The sequence below is a fragment of the Diceros bicornis genome, chromosome 12 (assembly GCF_020826845.1).
Source record: "Diceros bicornis minor isolate mBicDic1 chromosome 12, mDicBic1.mat.cur, whole genome shotgun sequence".
NCBI classification, from domain to species: domain Eukaryota; kingdom Metazoa; phylum Chordata; class Mammalia; order Perissodactyla; family Rhinocerotidae; genus Diceros; species Diceros bicornis.
The window spans coordinates 18,977,731-19,004,167 of NC_080751.1; the positions used below are offsets into that span (position 1 = coordinate 18,977,731).

The 26,437-nt window shown below is 37.4% G+C and overlaps 1 protein-coding gene across 5 annotated transcripts in view; it reads left to right on the forward strand.

Moving 5' to 3' along the window:
* The first annotated feature begins 969 nt into the window (after nucleotides 1–969).
* NFU1 (NFU1 iron-sulfur cluster scaffold) overlaps nucleotides 970–26,437 on the forward strand; it is a 31,117-nt gene continuing 5,649 nt past the window's right edge. For 2 of the 5 annotated variants that reach the window (XM_058551043.1, XM_058551045.1), the window contains exons 1-6: nucleotides 970–1,058; nucleotides 3,799–3,899; nucleotides 7,948–8,083; nucleotides 18,539–18,605; nucleotides 22,492–22,606; nucleotides 25,212–25,272. In XM_058551043.1, the coding sequence (XP_058407026.1) occupies nucleotides 997–1,058; nucleotides 3,799–3,899; nucleotides 7,948–8,083; nucleotides 18,539–18,605; nucleotides 22,492–22,606; nucleotides 25,212–25,272 (542 nt within the window). In that variant the 5' untranslated portion in view covers nucleotides 970–996. Of the gene's footprint in view, nucleotides 1,059–1,642; nucleotides 1,934–3,798; nucleotides 3,900–6,402; nucleotides 6,535–7,947; nucleotides 8,084–18,538; nucleotides 18,606–22,491; nucleotides 22,607–25,211; nucleotides 25,273–26,437 lie in introns of those variants that run through there. The other 3 variants (XM_058551046.1, XM_058551044.1, XM_058551047.1) reach the window with 3 other exon arrangements.

Sequence of the window (26,437 nt, forward strand, 5' to 3'; positions counted from 1 at the left end):
CATCCAGCCTCTTACATGCCTCTCCAGGTCACAGAAACCACCAAGGTTCTCTTGGGTGTGGCCTCAACCTGTCCAGTAACGGGTATGTTGCTTGCATTCTAGAAACCAGTACTCTGTGTATATCTTCTAGAGCAATGGTTCTCAAACTTTAGTCTGCATCAGAATCACCTGGAAGGCTTGTTAAAACAAGCCCCACCTCCAGAGATTGTGATTCAGTAGGTCTAAGGTGGGGCCTGATAATTTGCATTTCCAACGTGTTCCCACGTTGTTGTTGCCTCCAGTTCACACTTTGAGAACCGCTGGCCCAGAGAAAGCTGAATACCCCAGGGAAGTTCTGGAAGAGTAGTTAATGAGCTTTTGTACTTTGCTCTGGAAACTAGTCAATAGTCATGTTTATACAGCAAAGGGCAGCCCTGCACTAGGTGAGTCCTCGATGTGGCTTGGTCCAAGATGACCGAGTCCACAAGTGCAGCCCAACATAGACACATTGGTCCATATCAGCCCGTGGGAGAAAGGCAGCTCGCTGGAGGAAGGCGAGAACTTTCAGAGAGGATGCTCCAGGGGCTCTTTTGAGGCAGTCACTGAGCTGGGCCTGGAGAATGAGCAGGATCCTACAAGCGGCAACAGGGCAGGTTTAGGGGTGGAGAACAGCATTCTAACCACACGATCAGTCAGTGCAAGCGCAGCATCCAGCAAGTAGGAAAAGCAATGTACAGCTCTGCGCATGCGTACAGAGACCTGCGTGCGTTACGGAAGACCCCCCCACCCCCACCCCGCGCAAACATCGCAGGGATTTCTACGTCGCTGCACCCGCGTCCAAGCTTACACAACGCTGGTTGCAAACAGCAAGGCGCATCCACAGCAGCGCCGCCCACGGTCGGTAGGGTGCGCTCTTCACGGGGCCTGCGCAGCTCCCGGCAGGCCTGCGCCTGCGCGGGGCTTCCGCGGCTCGGAGAAAGGGGAAGGCCTGTCTCACGCCTGCGCACTTGGACTAAGATGGCGGCGGCGGCCAGGCTGGGGTGGGGAACTGCGGCTGTTGCCGCAGTGCTGCGCAGGCGGTAGGTGACGAGACCGAAGCACTGTATAGCGGTGCCGCTGGGCTTAGCCAGCGGAGCGGTCACCGCCCCGCCCACCCTTTTTGTAACAGGGTGGGGAGAAGTGCCTCTGACCGAGCCTTTGGGTCCGCCCCCGTCGCAGCAGTTAGGGGTTTATCCCTGAGGTGGGCGGCTGTCCGTGAGGCCCCGGTTCGGGCGGAGTTTGCTGTGCCTCGTACCAGGTTCTGAGACCTGGTGCCTGAACCCCTGTGGTGGGGCTCGGAGAAACCGGCTGTAGAGACCAAACGGAGGAGCTCTTTAAATTGTGTGACCCCTGCAGCCCTTTCACCACCTACATTCCCTCCTCTGCCTTTTTTTTGTGTGAGGAAGATCAGCCCTGAGCTAATATCCAATGCTAATCCTCCTCTTTTTCCTGAGGAAGGTTGGCCCTGGGCTAACAGCCCTACCCATTTTCCTCTGTTTCTTCCTCTGCTTTATATGGGATGCCGCCACAGCATGGCTTGATAAGCTATGCGCTAGTGGGCACCGGGGATCCAACCTCAAGCGACCCCCCCCCCCCCCCCCCCCCCCGTGTCTAAACGAAGGGCACTCTTTTAACCGCTGTGCCACTGGCCAGTCCCTCTCCTCTGCTGTTTAAACACAAAATCAAGATGTCTTACAAAAATGGGCGAGAATATCTTGTGTCATTTTCTCCATGTGGGCCAGAAAGGGGACGTGCCCTGTTTGAGGTCACACAGCTTCTAAGTGATGCAACTCTGATGAGAATCCAGACCTAGATTTCCTCCCCACCACCTAACCCCGCTCTGTTCCCTTGGTTTTCCTCCTTCCATGAGACCTGCCTTTGAGTTTGGCCTCCCAATGACATCTGTCAACCTTGGGTAGGTGAAAAGCACTTAGGACTTAAGTAGGCTTTGTGCCTTGGTTGTGCTTCTGGAACAAAAGGAGAAAAGGGCCTAAATGGGGTTTGACTTTGTGAGTGTTAGGAGTTTTAGTGCTAATGATGCTCTTGAATTTTATGTATTTATTTTTTGTGAGGAAGATCAGCCCTGAGCTAACACCTATGCCAGTCCTCTTTTTGCTGAAGAAGACTGGCCCTGAGCTAACATCTATTGCCTATCCTCCTGCTTTTTTTCCCTTTTTCTCCCCAAAGCCCCAGTAGATAGTTGTATGTCATAGTTGCACATCCTTCTAGTTGCTGTATGTGAGACTCCGCCTCAGCATGGCCGGAGAAGTGGTGCCTCAGTGCGCGCCCGGGATCTGAACCGAGCTGCCAGTAGCGGAGCATCTGCACTTAATTGCTAAGCCACGGGGCCGGCCCTGCTCTTGAAGTTTAAATGCATTTCCTAAAAAAGTTAAGTTTGCAGAAGGATTTTTTGTTAGTCTCCTCCGGTCTCCCCCTCTTATATTTGAGTAGATGTCTTCCTGGAATAATTTAACTCACCTTTTTTTATTACTTAAAACCATCTCTGGCAGAATATTTATCCATTCTGCTGCCTTTTCCCTGGGCTGAAGGGACAAGAATACTGGTCTTGCAGTGTATTTCCACATTCCAGGGTATTCAAGATTTAGGCAGTGAGCTATAGATAAAAATGTTTTCTCCCCAAACCTTGAACTTCATCTGGTAAGTAATTATTGGGCGCCTATCCCGTAATGATAATAATAGTGATAGCTAACGTTTATTGAACAGTTAAGCCTAGCACTCTTTTAAGCACTTTACATGGATTATCTGGATCCATCTTTGTAACAGTCTTCATGAGGTAGCTGTGAGTATTAACTTCACTTTAGAGATGAGGAACTGAGGCCGTCATGCTAGCTGCTAGGGACACATGAAGTGAAGACATTCTCTCCCCTTAGTGAGTTTGCAGGTGTAAATAATCAGAGGAATGTTTTTTAAAAAAGTGGTCATATATATGCTTAAAGTTCCTTAATGACTCCTGTGAAATGAAAATTGTAATGGCTAGCAATAGAATTTTAAAGTAAACTGGATTTTAAAGTAATGTATCAGATTTCTAAAATTTTTCACTACTAAAGTCTCCTTTTATTTCTTTTTCCATTAATATTTGTTTTTCTCTTCTGCTTTGGTTTTTAATTTGTCAAAGCCATGAAAAAATAGCCAGTCAGCACTTCTCTATCAGAGTGAAATAACCAAAGTTACAACACTGGCTTAATATGTTTCCAATCTGAATTGTTGGCTTCTTTAGCAGTTTGGAGGAGAATAGTGCACTTTCTAATAGACTTTCTGAAGTATTGAAGTGCCTTTCAAAACAAATAGTATAGGTTATTTCTTTCCCAGGAAACATGGTGGTAGAGACGGAAAAAGAGGGAGACTTTTCACTGTATTTGCTTTTGCTCCCTTTGAATTTTGAACCATGTGACTCTATTAACCTAATTTTTAAAAATTTAAAAAGAAGGGAAAAACAGTTTCTGGTTCTTTGCCTCCTTAGTGCATAGCTAAGAATCTGGGACTCCAGGTTATAAATCACTAATGTAGATGCATTTCTGTTTTTTATACTGGATATTGTACTGTCCTGTGTAGTTATCAAGGCTATAAATTCCCCCTTGAGCTGTTGTTTTTAAATTGTTTGTAGATATTGCTTGCCTAAGGAAGTGGAAATAATGTGGATGGAAAATGAAAATTTGGCTTTGTTATTATTGTCATTATGGTTTTTTTAATGTATGAAAAGTAGAAACTGAGCTTAAAATATTGTCTTAAAATGTCATTTTTATTTGTTTTTAAATGTAGATTCTGTCATATGATGAATACATACACCATTAAGAAACAGCCTCTGCATCAGTTTGTACAAAGACTACTTTTCCCACTACCTGCAACCTTATGTAACACAGGTAAGAATTTCACCTTTTTTAGAGCAAATTGTGTTTCAGAAGCTAATTAAACTGCTTGAATGAAATTTGTGGGTCATAAAAGATGAGACTTTATGAATTTTCTATTCAGATGGCTATAAAAAAGAACATAGCATTTATTTCTATCATACCATCACACTTTACTGTAATTATTTGCTTACACATATCATTAGTATTAAATTTTGAGAATCCTGAGCACAGTGTTCAGTATATCTATGAAATCTCAGTATCTTGTGTAACACATTCTTTTGGAACATAGAGTTGCTCAATAAATGATTTCTGAAATGAAAATATTGTGAAAAGAAGTTACAAATGGGTTTGTGTTTCAAAGAATCATATGTATTTTAAGCTTTTGCCCTTTTTTTTTGGAAGAATTAATATATATATATTTTTTATTGAGGTCACATTGGTTTATAACATGTAAATTTCAGGTGTACATCATTGTATGTCGACCTCTGGATTGTGTTCACCACCAAAAGTCTAGTTGCTATCTGTTGCCCTCCTTCTTTTGATAAGAATACCCCTAAAATCACTAAATTTCTAGCTTTCATCTAGGCCTTAGACCATAGTACTTTTTTTTTTTAATTAATTTTATTTATTTATTTAATTATTTATTTTTCCCCCCAAAGCCCCAGTAGATAGTTGTATGTTGTAGTTGCACATGCTTCTAGTTGCTGTATGTGGGACTCGGCCTCAGCATGGCCGGAGATGCGGTGCGTCGGTGCGTGCCCGGGATCTGAACCCGGGCTGCCAGCAGCGGAGCACACGCACTTAACTGCTAAGCCATGGGGCCGGCCCTAGACCATAGTACTTTGAATGTAGTTTTTCTTTTTTTGTCAAAATTAATCAGTATGGTTTTGTTGACAATCTTTCTGATGTTATATACCTTTATTTTCTTTAATATTGGAAATAGGTATGAAGATAGAATTTGAAAATTATTGAAATGTGACCACTGTCATGTGGTTCGGGAACCTTGGGAGGAGAGTGTGAGTGAGTGTGTGTGTGTGTGTGTGTGTGTGTGTGTGTATGTGTAAATGCCCATCTATATGTGCTTATGAAGCTGTAAGAGTTTAGATTCAGCTCTTGGCCCATCTCCATTTCCATCACTACCTTGAATGTCTCCTGTGGCCTTACTCTGGAAGGTGACTGACTCTGGCTATAGGCATGAGTTGGATTGGGTAGAGACCTCACTTCCCCTGTACACTGGGGCAAGAACAGGAGTGCCTTGCCTGTCTCCTTGAATCATAGAATAATTTAGGCATAAATATGGAGTAACTCAGCATGTTAAGCTACTTTAATTGGACTTTTATTTATTTATTTATTTATTTATTTATTTATTTATTTATTTATTTATTTATTTATTTTTTGTGAGGAAGATCAGCCCTGAGCTAACATTGTGCCAATCCTCCTCTTTTTGCTGAGGGAGACTGGCCCTGAGCTAACATCTATTGCCAATCTTCCTCCTTTTTTTTTCCCCCTTTTTCTCCCCAAAGCCCCAGTAGATAGTTGTATGTCACAGGTGCACATCCTTCTAGTTGCTGTATGTGGGACTCGGCCTCAGCATGGCTGGACAAGCGGTGGGTCAGTGCACGCCCGGGATCTGAACCCGGGCCGCCAGCAGCGGAGCATGCGCACTTAACCGCTAAGCCACGGGGCCAGCCCCTAATTGGACTTTTAAATTTTGTGGACTGAATTATTTGGTCATCTAGGCTTTTCAAATTGGAAACCCGCTGATTTTAGTTTTTGGTATGGACTGTAAGCACTGTTAATCTTTATTTTGGGGGGAACTTATACCTACCTATTTATCTGTTACCTATTAGTACCAAGCATAATAGGAAAAATTATTTTAGATCAGTCTCTCTATCCTACTGTAACCTTTATAACACTTTTAGGGGCATCTTTCTGGATGATGGACATGGGAGTCATTTTTGAAAAACCTAATTAAACCCAATTTAGACTATAATTGGAATTATTTTGTTAATACCTAGTCAGATTATTCTTTTCAAATAGCTTTGTTAATTGTCAAAAGAGAAAATTTATGTAATGATGTCATATATTATCATATTTTCTACTTCAGATAGTATATATAGATTATGCTGTCTTAAATTTTGTTTACATTTATAGTTCTTACCTTCAAATATTTAAAAAAATTTTCTTTCTGCATGTATAGTTTTACACAAGTGAATTGAGTAGAATAAAGCCAGATTTAATTCTTCAAATATTGATAGAGTACCTAATGAGTGCAGAGATTTTAGTTACCAATAAATTATTAAGAAAGACCACGAAATGATTGGTCAGTACCAGGGTTGAAAGAACCTTGTTGTCTTTATAGAAAGTGGTAGCAGCCCTTTCTTTAATGTTCCATCTGAAAAATGATTCTCTTGTAACGCAGATTTTCAGAGGAATTTATTGGTTAGAGGTATAAATATTTTAAATCGAGTACTTGGACGTGGAGGTTATCATTTTTAATTTTTCTCTTTTTTAGGCTTTGCCTGGTCGCCAAGTCACCAACTGATATCTTTATAGGACAGTGACTTAAGCAAAATGTATAGGAATTTAGTTTCAATTTCTACTTCACCAATGAAATGACTCAACATCAGTTAGCTGGAACTACATGGTGAAGTGCAAAAACAACTCTCAGCTGTCAAATTAGAATCTTCTCTTGTAATGGTTAAGAAAAGCACTTCTATACCAACCAGATGTTTTGCCAAATTTAATCTCTTTCTAATTTAAAATAAAACTGTTGATTTTTGATATTTTACTATCTTTCTTAAGATATGTGGTATGAGGATTGTGACAAGATAGGAAGACTGATCTTAAATACATTTCCTGTTATTCTTGGCGCTTATAAGTATGGAGTGGCAGTATGCACAGTGGTTAAGCAAGTCAGTGCTGGAAAATTGGCTGGGCTTGAATCCTGGCTGGATCACTTAACTAGCTGAGTGACTTTGAGCTTCAGTTTCCTCATTTATAAAATAAGATTAAAACACTGCCTCCTTGGCAGGATATAAGGACTAAATGATGTAATTTACATAGAGTGCTTAGCACCATGCCCAGCACATGATAATTACTCAGTAAATTAACCTGTCTGAATATACTGTTCTAAGATGAGAATTATTGTTTTTTTTGGTCAGAATGTTTATTTTCATAATAAATAATCAGGGCCTGCTTAATAGTTTTAAAGCTGTTAAAACCCCAGTACTATCCTTTTGTCCTACAAGCTGTTATCATAATAGCAAGGTAGGAAATTAAAGATTCTGTTCTTTCTTTATTGCTGTAATGAATTCATTCTCAGTATAATCATGGCCCGAGAAGAAACTGTAAAGATAATCTAAAAATATTCCAGAAAGTAATTCACATAGATTCCCACTTACGTGATAATTTTTAATGTCACTAACTCTGTACCTCTGGGCAAGTTACTTAACTCTAAGCCTCAATTTCTTCATCTGTTAAATGGGAATAATAGTATCTTCTTCATAGGGTTGTTAAAAGCTTAAATACACTTAAAGCTTAAATACATTTATAGCACATTAAAGGACCCTGTCTCTGGCATGTAATAAGTAAGCACACCATAAATATTAGTTGTTGTTATAAATTTTTTGTCTTTAAAAGAGTGGTAGCACTTTGGAAAGAAGAGAATGTAACATTTTACTGTATTAATATCTCAGTGATGATGATTTATGATTGTGATAGCCATTGGTACTAAGTCACCAAATTGAATACATATAAGACTCCTGAATTATATTATGCCTTCCTCCTTAAGTGTAGGATATTGCTAGAAGCTGCTGAGTAACAAAACTATCTAAAGAGTCAATATTCATATAAAATTCAGTGCAGTTATCCTAAATATATTGGTAAATTTCTCTCTTGTCTTTAAAAATTCTTATTTTGTCACCTTGAGGAATAAAGCCTTTTCTTTTTTCTAATGTTTCTTCTTTTGGTTCTCTGAAAATGAGCACTTCAAAGTCCCTAAACTTGTTAACTACTCTTTTTTCTGGAATAACATTCTTTCTTCTTTTTTCTCTTTTAGTGAGATACATGTTTATTCAAACACAAGATACCCCAAATCCCAACAGTTTAAAGTTTATTCCAGGAAAACCAGTTCTTGAAACAAGGACCATGGATTTTCCCACACCAGCTGCAGCATTTCGCTCCCCTCTGGCTAGGTATATTACTATTTTTCATTTGCTTTTACCAAGAAACATAAATAACCGACTTTGGTGTTAAGGCAGCCAATATCTAGCTATTGCATTTTTATGTGCAGTGCATTTTTTCAGTGTAGAGAATACTTTATTTTCTTTTCAGGTAAGAGATAAAGAAAAATAAGAATTGATATTAGGAAACCCTTCTCCTGAAAAGTGTTGTATTTGAGAGATCTGTAGCATGGCTAAATAAGAATTTATATTTTTACTTAAGAAAAAAAATCCATCAAAATGATAATATGGTAAATTTCCATTCTAAATCTTTAAAACTCTGTTTTTAAAAAGCAATGAAAACTTGCTCATTTTATTCTTAAGGATACTTAAATTTCTAGATGTTTCAAAATGAAGTTATTTCTGAAATATTCCACTCAGAACTATAAATAATAATAGATATCAGATATGGCATAATAGATATCAGATATGGCATGATTTTTTAAAAACTAGTCAGTGAAGACAGTTTTAAAATTTACTAGATAAATGCATGTTAAATGTATGTCAGATGATAAAGCACAAATGATGAAACTGTTGGAATGAACCTCTTTTTAACTTACAGCTAGAGAAATTATTTATCATAAGAAATGGTAGAGTCAGCAACAATTGAAGTTTTTGGTAACCTAAGCCTGATACTGATTGCCAAGGATATTTGGAAAATAAAGCTTAGATAACTAATTCTATACATACAGCCATTTTATTCTCATTTAGGGGACGCAGATGTATACTTATGTCAGGAATGGTTTTTAAAACTTCTTATTAGTAAAAATGCATGTTTCCTTTGACCTTAACATGCTACTTCTTAGAATATACCTTATAGAGCATTTGTTTTTCACACTTTTTGATGCAAGCCACACTGGAGGAGTGTTTTATATTATGACCCACTACACGCACAGACACACACGTACACAGATATGTGTATATACACAGATATACATATATATGTAATATACACACATATATATGTACATATACACACATACATGTGTGTGTAGTATGAAACAGATGTTTGATGGGACAGTTTTCACCCTTACAATGTGTAATGCCTTCTTAAATTTCCTTTCTTGTTCTTTTTATTTTATTCTGTTCTGTTTTATTTTATTAATAAGGTCCTGGTCACTACATAGTTGATTTCACAACTTACTAGTGGGTTTGAAAAACACTACCTTAGAGAATGCCTGCATATGTACCCAAGCTGTGTGCAAGGATGTTCATTGTAGCCTTGTTGGTAATGGTAACCAGTTATAAATAACCTAAATATTCATCAGTAGGAAGAGTTAGGTAAACGTTCTCTGTCTATAGTCTGCAAATAGTAAAAAAGGATGAGGAGAACCCATATTTACTGTCATAGAATGACTTCTAAGACATACTGTTAAGTAAAGAAAGCAAGTTGCAGAAAAGTGGGTATAATATGATTATTATGTATATAAAAACAAAAACCACAAAACAAAAAAAATGCACTGACAAAAAGGTGTGGAAGAATGCACTCCAAACTGATAACAGTGCATTTGGGAGGAGTGGTCAAGAGGCATTTTCACTTTACATGTCTAGGTTGAAATGTTTATATGAGGTATGAGTTCACATATTGTGTATTTTTAAAAATGTAAAAGTGAAAAAGCCCTAATTAATTCAGTTAGAGGTTGGTTGGGGATTATTTCTATCTGATATTCAGTTGGCAAAAGCCCTTTTCAAAGTAGTCTTTTGAAAGTAGCCTATTTCTTGGGTTCACAGAATTTATTCTCTTCAGTTAAGCAAAATTAATCTTATTTTTGTTGTTTTGACAGAGAATGTTTTTGCTCTAAGCTAGAATGTAAGCTTCACGAGGACGGAGACCAGTCTGTCTTACTCATCATTGTATCCCTAGTGCTTAGTACAGTGTCTGGTACTCAGCAAGTGTTCAAATATTTGTTGAATGAATGAGTAACTGATTGAATGAATGAATAAACAGTAGTGTATCTTACTTCAGGGAGGCATTTGACATGTTTCTTATTATCCTTCTGGACAAGACAAATGTAAGCATTTCTTTCACAGGTGTAAACCTGTCTCTAGTGACATGTAAAAGGTCTCTGTATCTCTGTAGTTGGCATATTTATTCAATACTTTTTTTATCAGCAACGTTAATAAAGATAATTATGAGTTTTTCAGATGGGAGGAATTGCTTATATGTTGGATGGCAAAATTCAGGGAAATTCAAAAAGTTTCATGAGACGGGAATGATAGGTTAAAGCAAATAAGACAAAATTGAACAGGAACAAATATGAAGCCTTGTATTTAAATTTTTTAAATGAATAGCACAATTATGGGGTAGGAGAATCTGACCTTTCAGTTATTCGTGTTGGATATGATGCAGCGCTCAAAAAAGTCAATCAAACTTTGAGTCAGAGTGTCCAGCTCAAGAGAGGTAACAGTCTTTGTACCTTGAACAAGTCAGACTATATTTGGGATATTGTGTTCAGTTCTGGGTATCATATTTTATTTTGGACGTTGACAAGTTGAAATTGTCCCAAGGAAAGTAACTTAAATGGCAAAGCATGTATAATAATGTTTGAAACTCCTATTTCAGCTTTTTCCTTCTTTTAAGGACAGAACCTGTGAACTCTTTCCTAAAGCAGTCCCCATGACATGGCTTATAGATCAGGTTGATTCCTTTGCATGGTCCTTTCATTTGGAAAAAAAGGCTTTGCTAACAGTGCAGATGTATAGAGCCAATCGAAGGAACTACTTAAAGGTCTGTGCTTGGGTTTATTGGATCATAAGTTGCAACCAAGAACCTTGTAACTACTTGTAAATTTAATATTGAGTGATCGTGTAAAGGACTCAGAAGACATTGTTTCATACAAATCCTAAATAATTTCAAAACAGCAATTTTGATAGTACTCTTGTAATGGTAGATAAAGAAAAGGAAAACCATAACCTTCTTTGGAGTATGTCAGCTTTGATTCCTAGGGTTGGGAAAAAGGAAACTGCTCTAGAGTATATACTAGGTATGGTACAGCCATCAGTGATTAGAGAGAAGATGCATTTCAAAATCCCTTGTAGGGGCTTTTCAAATTATAATCTGGCCTTTCTTCTCTCAAGGATTCTAAAAATTAGCTTTACCAAGGTATAATTTACATGTAATAAAATTCACCAATTTTAAGTATGCAATTCAGTAAGTTTTTTTTTTTTTTTTTTTTTTTTTTTTTTTTTTTTTTTTTTTTTTTTTTTTTTTTTTTTTTTACATTTTTATTGATATTTTAATGGTTTCTAACATTGTGAGATTTTGGGTTGTACATTTTTGTTTGTCCTTCACCCCATATATGACTCCCTTCACCCCTTGTGCCCACCCCCCACCCCCCACCCCCACTTCCCGGGTAACCACAGTCCAGTTTTCTCTGTCCATGTGTTGGTTTATATTCCACATATGAGTGAGATCATACAGTGTTTGTCTTTCTCTTTCTGGCTTATTTCACTTAACATAATACGCTCCAGGCCCATCCATGTTGTTGCAAATGGGACGATTTTGTCTTTTTTTATGGCTGAGTAGTATTCCATTGTATATATATACCACATTTTCTTAATCCAATCGTCAGTCGAGGGACACTTAGGTTGCTTCCACTTCTTGGCTATGGTGAATAATGCTGCAATGAACATAGGGGTGCATAAGCCTCTTTGGATTGTTGATTTCAGGTGCGTTGGATAGATTCCCAGTAGTGGGATGGCTGGATCATAGGGCATCTCTATTTTTAATTCTTTGAGGAATCTCCATACCGTTTTCCATAGAGGCTGCACCAATTTGCATTCCCACCAGCTGTGTATGAGGGTTCCTGTTTCTCCACATCCTCTCCAACATTTGTTGTTTTTTGTCTTGGTGATTATAGCCATTCTAACGGGCGTGAGGTGGTATCTTAGTGTTGTTTTGATTTGCATTTCCCTGATGATTAGTGATGTTGAGCATCTTTTCATGTGCCTATTGGCCATCTGTATATCTTCCTTGGAGAAGTGTCTGTTCATTTCCTCTGCCCATTTTTTGATCGGGTTGTTTGTTTTTTTGTTGTTCAATTGTGTGAGTTCTTTATATATTATGGAGATCAACCCCTTGTCAGATGTATGTTTTGCAAATATTCTCTCCCAGCTGGTTGGTTGTTTGTTCATCTTGATTCTGATTTCATTTGTCTTATAAAAGCTCTTTAGTCTGATAAAGTCCCACTTGTTTATTTTTTCTTTAGTTTCCCTAGTCTGGGTAGGCATGTCATCCGAAAAGATTCCTTTAAACCCAATGTCAAATAGTGTGTTGCCTATATTTTCTTCTATGAGTTTTATAGTTTCAGGTCTCACCTTCAGGTCTTTGATCCATTTTGAGTTAATTTTTGTGTATGGCGATAGCACATGGTCCACTTTCATTCTTTTGCATGTGGATGTCCAGTTTTCCCAACACCATTTATTGAAGAGACTTTCCTTTCTCCATTGCATGTCCTTAGCACCTTTGTCGAAAATTAGCTGTCCGTATATGTGTGGTTTTATTTCTGGGCTTTCAATTCTGTTCCATTGATCTGTGTGTCTGTTTTTGTACCAGTACCATGCTGTTTTGATTACTATTGCTTTGTAGTATGTTTTGAAGTCAGGAATTGTGATGCCTCCTGCTTTGTTCTTTTTCTTTAGGATTTCTTTAGCTATTCGGGGTCTTTTGTTGCCCCATATAAATTTTAGTATTCTTTTTTCTATTTCTGTGAAGAATGTCATTGGGATTCTGATTGGGATTGCATTGAATCTGTAGATTGCTTTAGGTAAAATAGACATTTTAACTATGTTTATTCTTCCAATCCACGTGCATGGGATATCTTTCCATTTCTTTATGTCATCGTAGATTTCCCTCAATAATGTCTTGTAGTTCTCATTGTATAGGTCCTTCACCTCCTTGGTAAGATTTATTCCTAGGTATTTTATTCTTTTTGGTGCAATTGTAAATGGTATTATCTTTTTGAGCTCTCTTTCTGTTAGTTCATTATTAGCATATAGAAATGCAACTGATTTTTGTAGATTGATTTTGTACCCTGCAACTTTGCTGTAGTTGTTGATTGTTTCTAACAGTTTTCCAACAGATTCTTTAGGGTTTTCTATATATACAATCATGTCATCTGCAAATAGTGAGAGTTTCACTTCTTCGTTACCTATTTGGATTCCTTTTATTCCTTTTTCTTGCCTAATTGCTCTGGCCAAAACCTCCAGCACTATGTTGAACAGGAGTGGTGAGAGTGGGCAGCCCTGCCTCGTTCCTGTTCTCAGAGGAATGGCTTTCAGTCTTTCCCCGTTGAGTATGATGTTAGCTGTGGGTTTGTCATATATGGCCTTTATTATGTTGAGGTACTTTCCTTCTATTCCCAATTTATTGAGAGTTTTTATCATAAATGGATGTTGTATCTTGTCAAATGCCTTCTCTGCGTCTATTGAGATGATCATGTGGTTTTTATTCTTTGTTTTGTTGATGTGATGTATCACGTTGATTGATTTGCGGATGTTGAACCATCCCTGCGTCTCTGGTATAAATCCCACTTGATCATGGTGTATGATCTTTTTAATATATTGTTGTATTCGGTTTGCCAATATTTTGTTGAGGATTTTTGCATCAATGTTCATCAGCGATATTGGCCTGTAATTTTCTTTCTTTGTATTGTCTTTGTCTGGTTTCGGTATCAGGGTGATGTTGGCCTCGTAGAATGATTCAGGAAGTGTTCCATCTTCCTCTATTTTTTGGAATAGTTTGAGGAGGATGGGTATTAAATCTTCTTTGAATGTTTGGTAAAATTCACTGGAGAAGCCATCTGGTCCTGGACTTTTATTTTTTGGGAGGTTTTTGATTACTATTTCAATCTCTTTACTTGTGATTGGTCTATTCAGATTCTCCATTTCTTCTTGGTTCAATTTTGGGAGGTTGTATAAGTCTAAGAATTTATCCATTTCTTCTAGATTGTCCAATTTGTTGGCATATAATTTCTCATAGTATTCTCTTATAATCCTCTGTATTTCCATGGTATCCGTTGTAATTTCTCCTCTTTCATTTCTAATTTTATTTACTTGAACCTTTTCTCTTTTTTTCTTAGTTAGCCTGGCTAAGGGTTTGTCTATTTTGTTTATCTTCTCGAAGAACCAACTCTTTGTTTCATTAATCCTTTCTACTGTTTTTTTGGTCTCAATATCATTTATTTCTGCTCTGATTTTTATTATTTCTCTCCTTCTGCTGGCTTTGGGCTTTGTTTGTTCTTCTTTTTCTAGTTCTGTTAGGTGTAATTTAAGGTTGCCTATTAGGGCTTTTTCTTGTTTGTTAAGGTGGGCTTGTATCGCTATGAGTTTCCCTCTCAGGACCGCTTTTGCTGCGTCCCATATGGTTTGATATGGCATGTTATCATTTTCGTTTGTTTCCAGATAGTTTTTGATTTCTCCTTTAATTTCATCAATGATCCATTGGTTGTTCAGTAGCATGTTGTTTAATCTCCACATTTTTGTCACTTTCCCAGTTTTTTTTTCCTGGTTCATTTCCAGTTTCATAGCCTTATGGTCTGAAAAGATGCTTGTTATGGTTTCAATCCTTTTAAATTTATTGAGGCTTGCTTTGTTTCCCAACATATGGTCTATCCTAGAGAATGTTCCATGCGCGCTTGAGAAGAATGTGTAGTCAGCTGTTTTTGGGTGTAGTGCTCTGTATATGTCTACTAGGTCCATCTCGTCCAGTTTTTCATTTAAGTCTAATATTTCTTTATTAACTTTTTGTCTGGATGATCTATCCATTGCTGTAAGTGGGGTGTTAAGATCCCCTACTATTATTGTGTTGTTGTTGATTTCTCCTTTTAGGTTTGTTAATAGTTGTTTTATGTACATTGGTGCTCCTATGTTGGGTGCATATATATTTATAAGTGATATGTCTTCTTGATGGAGTGTCCCTTTTATCATTATATATTTCCCTTCTTTGTCTTTCTTAACCTGTTTTATCTTGAAGTCTACTTTGTCTGATATGAGTATGGCAACACCTGCTTTCTTTTGTTTGCCATTAGCTTGGAGTATTGTCTTCCATCCTTTCACTCTGAGCCTGTGCTTGTCTTTAGTGCTAAGATGTGTTTCCTGAAGGCAGCATATTGTTGGGTCTTGCTTTTTAATCCATCCTGCCACTCTGTATCTTTTGATTGGAGAGTTCAATCCATTTACATTTAGGGTAATTATTGAAATATGAGGGTTGAATGTTGCTGTTTTGTCACTTATTTTCTGGTTCTTTTGCATTTCCTTTGTTTCTTGTCCCATTTGTTTTGGACTGCCAATTCAGTTTGGTTGTTCTGTCTTATGATTCTTCTAGTTTTCTCTTTGTTTATCATATGTGGTTTTAATTTGATTATTTGTTTAGTGGTTACCTTGAGGTTTGGGCGAAAAATCTTCTGTATGAGATAGTCCATTATCTGATAGCCTCCTATTTCCTTATACTAAGTCAATTCAGTCACTTTCCTCTTCCCCTTCTAAGTTGCTCTTGTTATACCTTATTCTATCGTGTGTTGTGGCTGTGTGTTTACAGTGATGAGGTTAAATTTATTTTTGGTGAATTTCTTCCTTTGATCTTTGAGTTTAGTATTTAAGTGGTTGCTAACCTATTCCGGTAAAGATCTACTATTTCTCTGATTTTGTCTACCTACTTTTCTCCTTACTCCAAGCTTTGTGTTCCCTTTCTCTTCTTGTTTTCAGGCCTGAGGGCCTTCTTGAGTATTTCTTGTAGTGGCGGTCTCGTGGCCATGAACTCCCTTAGCTTTTGTTTATCTGGGAGAGTTACTATTTCTCCCTCATATTTGAAGGATATTTTTGCTGGATAGAGTATTCTTGGCTGAAAGTTTTTGTCTTTTAGTATTTTGAATATATCATTCCAGTCTCTTCTAGCCTGAAAAGTTTCTGTTGAGAAATCCGCTGAGAGCCTGATGGGAGTTCCTTTGTACGTTATTTTTTGTTTTTGTCTAGCTGCCCTTAATATTGTTTCTTTGTCGTTGACCCTGGCTAGCCTTACCACTAGGTGTCGTGGTGAAGGCCTTTGTCTGTTAATATATATAGGCGTCCTGTTGGCTTCGCTTACTGGTATTTCCTGCTCCTTCCCCAGATTTGGGAAATTTTCAGCTATTATTTCCTTGAATAGGCTCTCTGTTCCTCTTTCCCTCTCCTCTCCCTCAGGAATACCTATAATTCTTATGTTACATTTTCTAATAGAGTCCGATATTTCTCGGAGTCTTTCTTCATTTCTTTTTAGTCTTAGTTCTCTCTCTTCTTCCATCTGGAGTATATCTGTATTCCTATCCTCTAAAGTACTAATTCTTTCCTCCATATTGTCAGCTCTGTTCTTTAAAGATTCCAGATTCTCCTTTATCTCCTCCATTGTGTTCTTCATCTCCATCAGCCCTGATAGGTTTTTCTTTATGATTTCAATCTCTTTTGTGAAGAAACTCCTAATCTCATTTAATTGTTTGTCTGTGTTGTCTCGTATTTCGTTGAGTGTTTTTATGATAGCTATTTTGAAATCTCTGTCATTTAGTTTATGGATTTCTGTGTCTTCGGGGTTGATTTCTGGTTGCTTGTCATTTTGTTTCTGGTCTGGTGATTTCATATATTTTTGCATTGTGGTTCCTGTGTTGGTTTTGATTTTCCTCATCCTGGAAGTCTCTGGTTGCACTTTCCACCTGCCGCCACTGTGTGGTGGTGAGGGGCTGTGTAGTCTAAGCCCCCTGCGCTCTGCCTCAGTTTTTCTGCTGCGATCCGCAGTTTTGTTTTGTTTTGTTTTGTTTCTTTTCCCCACTGCGATCCACGGGTCCAGTCCAATTTATTCTGGTCTGCCTCGGACCGCTAGATCTGGTCGAGCTGCAGACTCCGGGTTGTGGGGAGGGGGGAGCTCTCTCTTTTGCCCTCTGGGTCCCTGACGTGGGAGGCTTCTCGTTTGCCCCTCTTTATCCGCTCTCTGGGTTGCTCAGATGTTGATGGTAGCCCTGTGGCTCCTCTGAGCCCTCTGTGCGGGAGTTTCCCACTGGCTGAGAGCGCCCGAAGAGCCACAGTTTCCCGCCGAGGGCCGCCCCTCCCCCCTCTCTGGGAGCCGCGCGGACCGGATCGCTGATCTGATGGGGAGGGAGCGGAGTTCTCCTTACCTCTCCCCACTTCCTCCGGGGGCCCAGCACGTTCCGCTCTCAGATGTGCGGCAGTGTGGATCCCTCCGCTCCAGCTTTTGACTGTCTGGGATTCCGTTGTTTGTCTGTGGCTGTTACTTTTGTTGTATTTTGTGGGGGAAGAATTCACGGGAAAGCTCACTCCGCCATGATGCTGACGTCACTCCCAGTAAGTTTTGATAAATGTGTACAATTGTGCAACCACCACCAAAATAAAAATATGGAACATTTTTATCACGGCAAAAGGTCCCTCATTTCCCTTTGCATTCAGTCCTCTTTCTTCACCTCCTTGCCCTGGTCATTTTTTTTTACGGCAATCACTTGTTATTTAAAAATTTTCATCCAGCTTTGTTGAGATGTAATGGACATAAAACATTGAGTAAGTTTAAGGTGTACAATATGATGATTTGATATACATATATAGTGAAATGAGTTAACACATCTGTCATCTTGGTAACTATTGATCTTCTTAACATTCTTTTTTTTTTTGTGAGGAAGATCAGCGCTGAGCTAACATCCATGCTAATCCTCCTCTTTTTGCTGAGGAAGACCGGCTCTGAGCTAACATCTATTGCCAATCCTTCTCCTTTTTTTTCCCCCAAAACCCCAGTAGATAGCTGCATGTCATAGTTGCACATCCTTCTAGTTGCTGTATGTGGGATGCGGCCTCAGCATGGCCGGAGAAGTGGTGCGTTGGTGCGTGCCCGGGATCCGAACTCGGGGCCGCCAGCAGCGGAGCGCGTGCACTTAACCGCTAAGCCACGGGGCCGGCCCAACTATTGATCTTCTTTATGCCGCCAAAATTTTGCCTTTTCTAGAGTTTCATGTAAATGGAACCATATAGTCTTTTGTATTTGGCTTCTTTCATTTAGCATAATGCTTTTGAGAGTCATCCTTTTTTGTGTGTGTATCAGTAGTTCATTCCTCTTTATTGCCAACTAGTACTACATTGTCTGGGTATACACAATCTCTTTAATCATTCACCAATTGATGGACATTTCTAAAATTTTTTTTTTGGCTATTATAAATAAAGCTGCTATAAAGATGCATGTGCAAGTCTTTGTGGAGCATATGTTTACATTTCTCTTGGGTAAATACCTAAGAGTGGGATTGCTGGATTGTAGGGTAAGAGGATGAAACAATATTGGCTATGAGTTGATAATTGTTGAAGCTGGTGATGGGTACGTGGAGGTTCTTTTACTTTTCTCTCTATTTTTCTATATATGTAAACTTTCCCATAGTAAAACATTTTACTTTTATTTTTTCACAGGCAGTTATTTAGAATTGAAGGAGTAAAAGGTGTCTTCTTTGGACCAGATTTCATCACTGTCACAAAGGTAAACATAGGATTATATAAAATAAGATGTGAAGTACTTTTAGTTTTTTCTGAGTCAAATGTTCCTCTCCAGAATTTCCATTCTTAATGTATTTCACACATACTCTTATTAAAAATATGAAATTAAGTTTGCCTCTTACATTTGTAAAATTAATTATTTAATAGAATTTTCAAGTTGAAATTAACTATAGTCCAGATCCTTTATTTTTCAAAAGAGAAAAACTTGAGCTTCAGAAGGTTAAATGCAGTGTCCAAGATTATATAGCTACCTTATGACAGGGCCAAGACTCAACTTTGGCAGGACTAGAATTTGGGCTTCCAAGTGTTATTTTTACTAATTCTTAATTTAGACTGATAGAGTGGGGAAAAAAAAGCAAATAAATAATCAAATAATATTTATATATTTGACCAATAGAATGATTGAATGTATATCTCCTTTCAAAGTGGGCACTTATGGCATCTGACACATTCTTCCATCCTGGGATAATACTTCAGAGCTTTACAGATAAGAGCAGTGGACTGTGTAGTTCTGCAGCACTTAGTTAACCTCAAAAAATCAAGCTGAATGTGCTACCCATTCCAACAACTGAGGTGGTATCTGCTATAAAAGGCTGTTGCTTTTTTTTTTTTTTTGGTGAGGAAATCAGCCCTGTGCTAACATCTGCCAATCTTCCTCTGTTTTTGCTGAGGAAGACTGGCCCTGGGCTAACATCCGTGCCCATCTTCCTCCACTTTATATGGGATGCCGCCACAGCATGGCTTGCCAAGCAGTGTGTAGGTGCGCACCTGGATCTGAACCCGTGAACCCCTGGCTGCCGCATTGGAGCACGCGCACTTAACTGCTTGCGCCACTGGGCCGGCCCCAGGGCTGTTTCATTTTTAAGTCTAATAGATTAATGAGAAATGAACTATTTAAATTTGAGCTATGTATTTTAAATCTGTTAATTGGTATATATGCCCTGAACTTAATCACTTGGCCAATTTTGCATCAGAATCAAAAGTTTTCATTCAACTCCTCTTAAGCAATTTGAAAGGATTACTCTGAGTTCTTGATGCACCATAAAAGTGGACATACTGGGTTAGCAACATGTTACATGTGGTCCAGTATCCTCTTGTAGCTATTTATGTATAGAGGAGAATTATGATTTTCCTTCTTGGTGGCAATCCCAGTGGCTATGGTGGTTCTTGCAAGTATCCCAGTTGTAAAATGTTTTTCCCTGTTGTTTAAAGTGTTATGTGTTCTATTATTTTTTTATTTTTTGTGAGGAAGATCAGCCCTGAGCTAACACCCATGCCAATCCTCCTCTTTTTGCTGAGGAAGACCAGCCCTGAGCTAACATCTATTGACAATCCTCCTCCTCCTTTTTTTTTTTCCCTTTTTCTCCCCAAAGCCCCAGTAGATAGTTGTATGTCATAGTTGCCCATCCTTCTAGTTGCTGTTATGTGGGACGCTGCCTCAGCATGGCCTGACAAGCAGTGCGTCGGTGCTCGCCCGGGTTCCAAACCCGGGCTGCCAGTATCGGAGCATGCGTACTTAACCACTAAGCCACGGGGCCGGCCCCATGTTATGTGTTCTAAATTCTTGACTGTATTAGGGAAAGTAGCACTCCTTCCAGGGGCTCATTACCCTGTTTATTTTCTTTATTACACTTATCACTTGATCATATTTTTTTGTTTTTTTTATTACTTATTTTTCCTGCATTAGAATGTAAACTCCATGAAGATAAGGAATGTCCATCTTTTTAAGTTCACCTGACAATGCCTAGCACGTAGTATGCCCTCACAGAAATTTTTGTAGAAGGAAACAATGATATAAAATTTCCTAAATTGAATTTTCAGGCTTGCAGTTGTTTCCCCCAAATGTAGGATTATGGTGTGCAAATCTGTGTTAACGAATCACCAGTCTTTACCAGTTTATAGACATCTAATCTATCTTTGTTATTCTTCAGTTTTATTTCTTTGATGTTTTTTGAGGGAGAAAAAAGGACCAGCATTTATTTGATATCTCCAACATGTCTGATAAGGTACTAGTGCCTTACATATATTATGTAATTCTTAAAACTAGTAATTCTTGTCTTCATTTTACAAATGGGACATTATGTATTTATTTTAACAAGTTTTTAAAATTTTTTTTGCATACAGCCTGTATTATACTATATAAAAAATTTTTTTTGATGAAAACTCGATTATATCTTATAGGGTTTTTTTGTTTTTGATTTGATTTTGGTAAGTCATCTTTTATTTCCCTTTCCCTTCATAAATTAGTTACCCTTTTTGAAATTTCTCCAGCTCCACTATTTTTTCTTAATGAAATGACATGACCAATAAATAATATTCCAACTTAGGGCACACATTGATATTTAATAGGTAGAATAGTAGATTTGATTTTTCTTTCAATTACCTTCCTTTTAATGGACTATTCTGTTTACCTGATATCTTCAGGATCAGCTGTTTCCCTTTCTGATTTGTAATTGATAATTCAGAGGCTTTATGCATCATTTACGTTTTTTTGCTAGATGTATAAGTGTGTTTGCAGCTTATATGCTGCCTTTTTTTCTTGTTCAGACAACTTCAGAATATTTTTTTATTACCAAAATTTCCCTACTCAGTAGAGCCCACTATTTACTGAAGATCTGAGGTAGTCCTCTGATCCATCTTCCAAATAATTTATTAAAATGTTACCTAGGACTAGTTCCCGTTCCCAATCACAAGGCATCTCACTAGTTTTGCTCTTATATCCATAGCAGTGCCCGTTTATCTTACCTTCTGTGTACTGTCTCTAAATTGGTTCTTAATCCGTGACAAAAATAGTCCCTTCTATGCTTGTAGACTCAATTTTTAATTGTATTTAAGCAGAGACCCTGGTTAACAGTCTCCTGGGAGTCTAAATAGACTGCATCCAATAGTTTTTCCTCCTAAAGAGCTGTCCTTTAAAAAACTAAAACAAAACATGCTGCCCTTCTATTTCTTAAATGTTAATACTATATAGGTATTTAAGAATCCTATCTTTGTTTATGGAATCAACTAGTTGGCCAGATATAGAGGTGAAATAGTTATGGATTCTTTCTTAAGGATACTGGTCCCATGGATAGTCCACAAGTGCCCTAGCGCAGTAGCCATAGATAAGACATATATGTTTTGGTTCTACAGTTGCATCATTGGATTTCTTCAATACTCTTAAGTAATATATGTAAGTTGAATTTTTTGAATGGTTGTGGGATATCCTGTATATATGATCAAGTAATTATACCCTATTTTATTTAAAAGAATGGGGAATCTCTTTATCATCCTCTTTATTTATTTATTTTGTTTTTGTGAGGAAGATCAGCCCTGAGCTAACATCTATGCCAATCCTCCTCTTTTTGCTGAGGAAGACTGGCCCTGGGCTAACATCTGTGCCCATCTTCCTCCACTTTATATGGGATGCCGCCACAGCATAGCCTGACAAGCAGTGCATTGGTGCGTGCCGGGGATCTGAACCCCGGGCCGCCAGCAGCGGAGCTCGTTCACTTAACTGCTATACCATGGGGCCGGCCCCTATCATCCTCTTTAAACACAGAGAATCCATTCAGTATTTTAACTCTCTTCACTTCATGAAAAAGTATCTTTTAATCATTTTGGTATCTCCTGTACAGAGCATGGTACATAACAGCACACTTAAAACAAGTTTGATGAATGAATGAATGAATGAGAAGTGTTCTAAGATGGTGTCTTCTGAAATTCATTTTAAGCCAGATCCTTTAAGAACTGGAACTGACATGTATTCTACAGAAATGGGTGCTGTTGCATAGTGTATAGGAAAAGATTCTTAAAAGAGACAAAGTACTGTTTTGTGTTTGTCTATGCTTTTGGGTGGAAATGTACCATTTTTCTTCAAATATTTACAGGAAAGTGAAGAGTTAGACTGGAATTTACTGAAACCAGATATTTATGCAACAATCATGGATTTCTTTGCATCTGGCTTACCCTTAGTTACTGAGGAAACATCTTCAGGAGAAGCAGGTAATGTGTTGGGTGATTAATATTTATCTTTTCTTTTTTTTAAAACTTTTCAACTGTCTTCACATTTGTCTTGATTTCAGAAGTCATAGGAATACAGACTTTTATCATTGTACTATATTTAGCTCTGGAACCAATTCCAGAGGGAACTAAACTTCATATATACTAGCTGTACCCATCATTTTTAGAAAACTTCTGTATAAATTGAATCTATTATACAAAACTAAATTTTTCAATTGTAAAAATTTTCAAACATACAGAAAATAATATGGTCACCAATTTGCCCTCTTCTCAGATTTAGCAAATGTTAAATTTTTGCCATAATTATTTTAGACCCATATTTAAATAAAATGTTAAAGACACAGCCAAAGCCCCACAACCTCCATCCTCTTTCCTTTTTCAGAGATGTATGTAAACTTGGTTTGTTTTTAAACTTTTACTACACATATAAGTCTCTACAGGGAATATATAGTATTGGTTTTTTTCTTAAACTTTAAATAACTTGTGTTATATGCAGCTTTTCTTTTTTTTCACTGAGCATAATATTTTGAAAAAATGTAGTTCTGCTCTATTTATTTTAAGTGCTGAGTAGTATTCCATTATATGAATAAACCACAGTTAATTTATTCCTTTACTTATGTTCAACAAATTATTTGTGCTAATTTCTATTAAAACATTGTTGCAGTGGGCATCCTTGTACAAGTCTCTTTGTGCATATGTGGAGCGTTTCTTTAGAGTACATTTGTAAAAGCAGAAATGCTGTATTGAAAGTTGTTCTGATTTACATACAATTTAGCGGTTATAAGAATTTCAACTTTCTTATATCTTTATACATTTCAGTAATCACCTTTAGATGATACAGTTCCACTTCTAGGTATATACTCTAAATGAGTCTTATAAATGTACACAAGACAACACGTGGAAGCATGTTCATTGAAATATTTTAAAAATATATCAGCAGTTAAAAGGAATGAACTAGGTTGGGAGATATCAAAGTGAAAAGATACAAAAGAAAATATTAAGTGATAAGAAAATTAAAGAGTACGTTTATTTACATACTCTTACTTATATACCATTTATGCAAATTTTAAATAATAAGTGAAACAGTTATATGTGTTCTTGATGGATATATATAATATATGTACAATTTATATAATGTTTTGAGAGCCATTTGACTACATCTACCAAAATTAAAAAATACACAAGCTTGTTGACTCAGATATCCCACCACTAGGAATTTATCTTGTAGATATATTTGGAAAAGTACACTGATCCATACTTTGCACAAGTGTGTATGCTGCAGGATTGTTAGAAATAGCAGCAAGTTAGGGCCGGCCCTATGGCTTAGCGGTTAAGTGCACGCGCTCCAATGCTGGCGGCCCGAGTTCGGATCCTGGGCGCACACAGATGCGCCGCTTCTCCGGCCGTGCTGAGGCCGCGTCCCACGTGCGGCAACTGGAAGGATGTGCATCTGTGGCATGCAGCTATCTACTGGGGCTTTGGGGGAAAAAATAAATAAATAAAATTAAAAAAAAAAAAAAGCAAGTTGGAAAAAACTGAAATAATTAAGAAACTAGCTAAATGAAGACAAATCCATACAAACATTCGTATGCATCTATTTTAAAAATTGAGGCATATCTGTGTATGCAGATATGGAAAGACTTTTAAGATATAGCAAATAGGAAAAAATAAGGTATAGAACAGTGTATATAGTGTGATCTCATCTGTGTAAATGTAAACATGTACTAGAAGGATATACACTAAACTCATGATAGTTGTTGCCTATGGAATTGATGGTGGGGAATGGAACTTAGGTTTGCTGATGTAAGAGAATTTTAGCTTTATTATATTTTATTTCTTTTTTTTAAAAAAAGACTCAAAGTTAATATAATTTAATGTTAAGAATTGTTACATTGTTGCCAGAACTCGAGTGTTTGTTATAATGTAATTTGAATTATCTGCATTTATAGTTTTCCCAAAGGTAAATAAATGTTTCAAAAAAAAAAATGTAAAACCCCAAAAAAGGCATTGGTGAACATCAGTATATAACCTTACAGAGTAAAGGAAAAACAAAAATGAAACAAAATGAAAAAACCAACTTTTTGCTCAGATTTGTAGGACTTTTTGGAAATTTCCATAAGGCTTACATCTCTATTTAGTATGATTGTCCTTTTTGAAAACCACTAAAATGAGAAATTGAAAATGTAGCTTAACTTACAAAATAGGTGTGCCTTTTGTGTCAAAGTTTCCATGAAAATCCAGACAATATGTTTTCTCTGCTACTTTTCAATCCTTGAGACTGATGAAAGTTTACAAATTTATTGGCCAAAGAATTCAAACCTTAACATCATTAGTAGATCAAGTTATTTCAGTATACTCGCCTTTATCATCAAATGTTGAGTTGATCAGTGTTCCTTAATTTTTCTTCAGAGAATTGAATGATCTTTCCATTTCCCGAAAATCACTTATATCACCATACCAAGTTACATGTTCTATGCTTTTATTTTTTTAATGAGACATTAAGTTAAAATCATCATGTTTTAAAACTTGTGCTTGCATGGATATAAAATTTTTGCTGTTGATATGTTTTATTTGTAATTGTTTTTAGGATCTGAAGAAGATGATGAAGTTGTGGCAATGATTAAGGAATTGTTAGATACTAGAATACGGTATGTACTCATCTTTCTACCTGAGATCAGATATATTGCAGAGACAATTTTCATTATAGCAGTATAGTTTTGGTTGTGTATGAGATTATAGTAGAGTTCCAAAATAAGTATAAGTTAATGTAAACCACGATAGGTAACCATGACAGTTGAATTTAAAGCCTCTACCTTCTCTATAGTCACTCAAAATTTTAGAATACTCAACCGATGTAAACATAGCCAATGAAAGAATTTATCTTTCACAGTCACCATTTAGGTTTGATATTGTTATAATACCAAATTTCTTAGAGAGAAAAAGTGACTTGGTGTTGGGAGGATTGTGAGGCGGGAAGGATTACCTGTTTTCAGGCTGTTGCCCATAAAGAATAAATTTAAATGAGTAGGGAACCGCAGCCTTCCATTTTTGCTTGTAACAGACCAGTGGTCCTGCTGAGAGCTCGCGGAAAGGCTAGATAAAATACAGTAAAAAAATATTTGTTTGAAGGCATTAGATAGCTGCCAAAGCAAACAAGATCCTGTGGGGGAGCGAAGCACATTGAGGCTTCCCTTGGGGCATTTGCTGATTCTTGGTGTGAGGCTAGAGTATGAGAAGCTGTGCAGAGGGTAGCTGCTAAGAATCACAAACCATTTAGCTTTTAGCAAATTTGTTGAGATGGGAAGACAAAAATTAAAATTCTGGGTTATCAATGAAGCTTTAACTTAAAGGGTCAAGATCCCAGAAAGAAGAGAAGTTAAAAAGTAAGCCTTACATTACAGAGGTTCTCCCCACAAGGTACTTGCTTATTCTTAGCTGTGTAGGGGAACTGACTAAGGAGTCAAACAAAAAGCAGTTGGAAAGCTGAATAGAGTTTTGGTAGTTTTATGGTGCTAGGGGTGACAAAACTTGGAATTTAGGATCTGTCAAGGACGGTGGGGCCTCAAGAAACATCCAGGCTCTCAGTTGGGACTGAGGACTATAACCTTGAAATGGGGGCAAACCGTAGGTAGACCAAGCCTTTATAAAACTGTAGTCCAGTATTGAGTGACCTTAATTCCACAGTGGATTGAACTGCTGCCAGAAGATAGGATGAATCTTTTCTGATGTATTATAATCCCAGGTCACTTCAGTTTTTCATACACATTGCCCATGATTCAGTCACAAATTATAGGTATACCTAGAAACTGGACC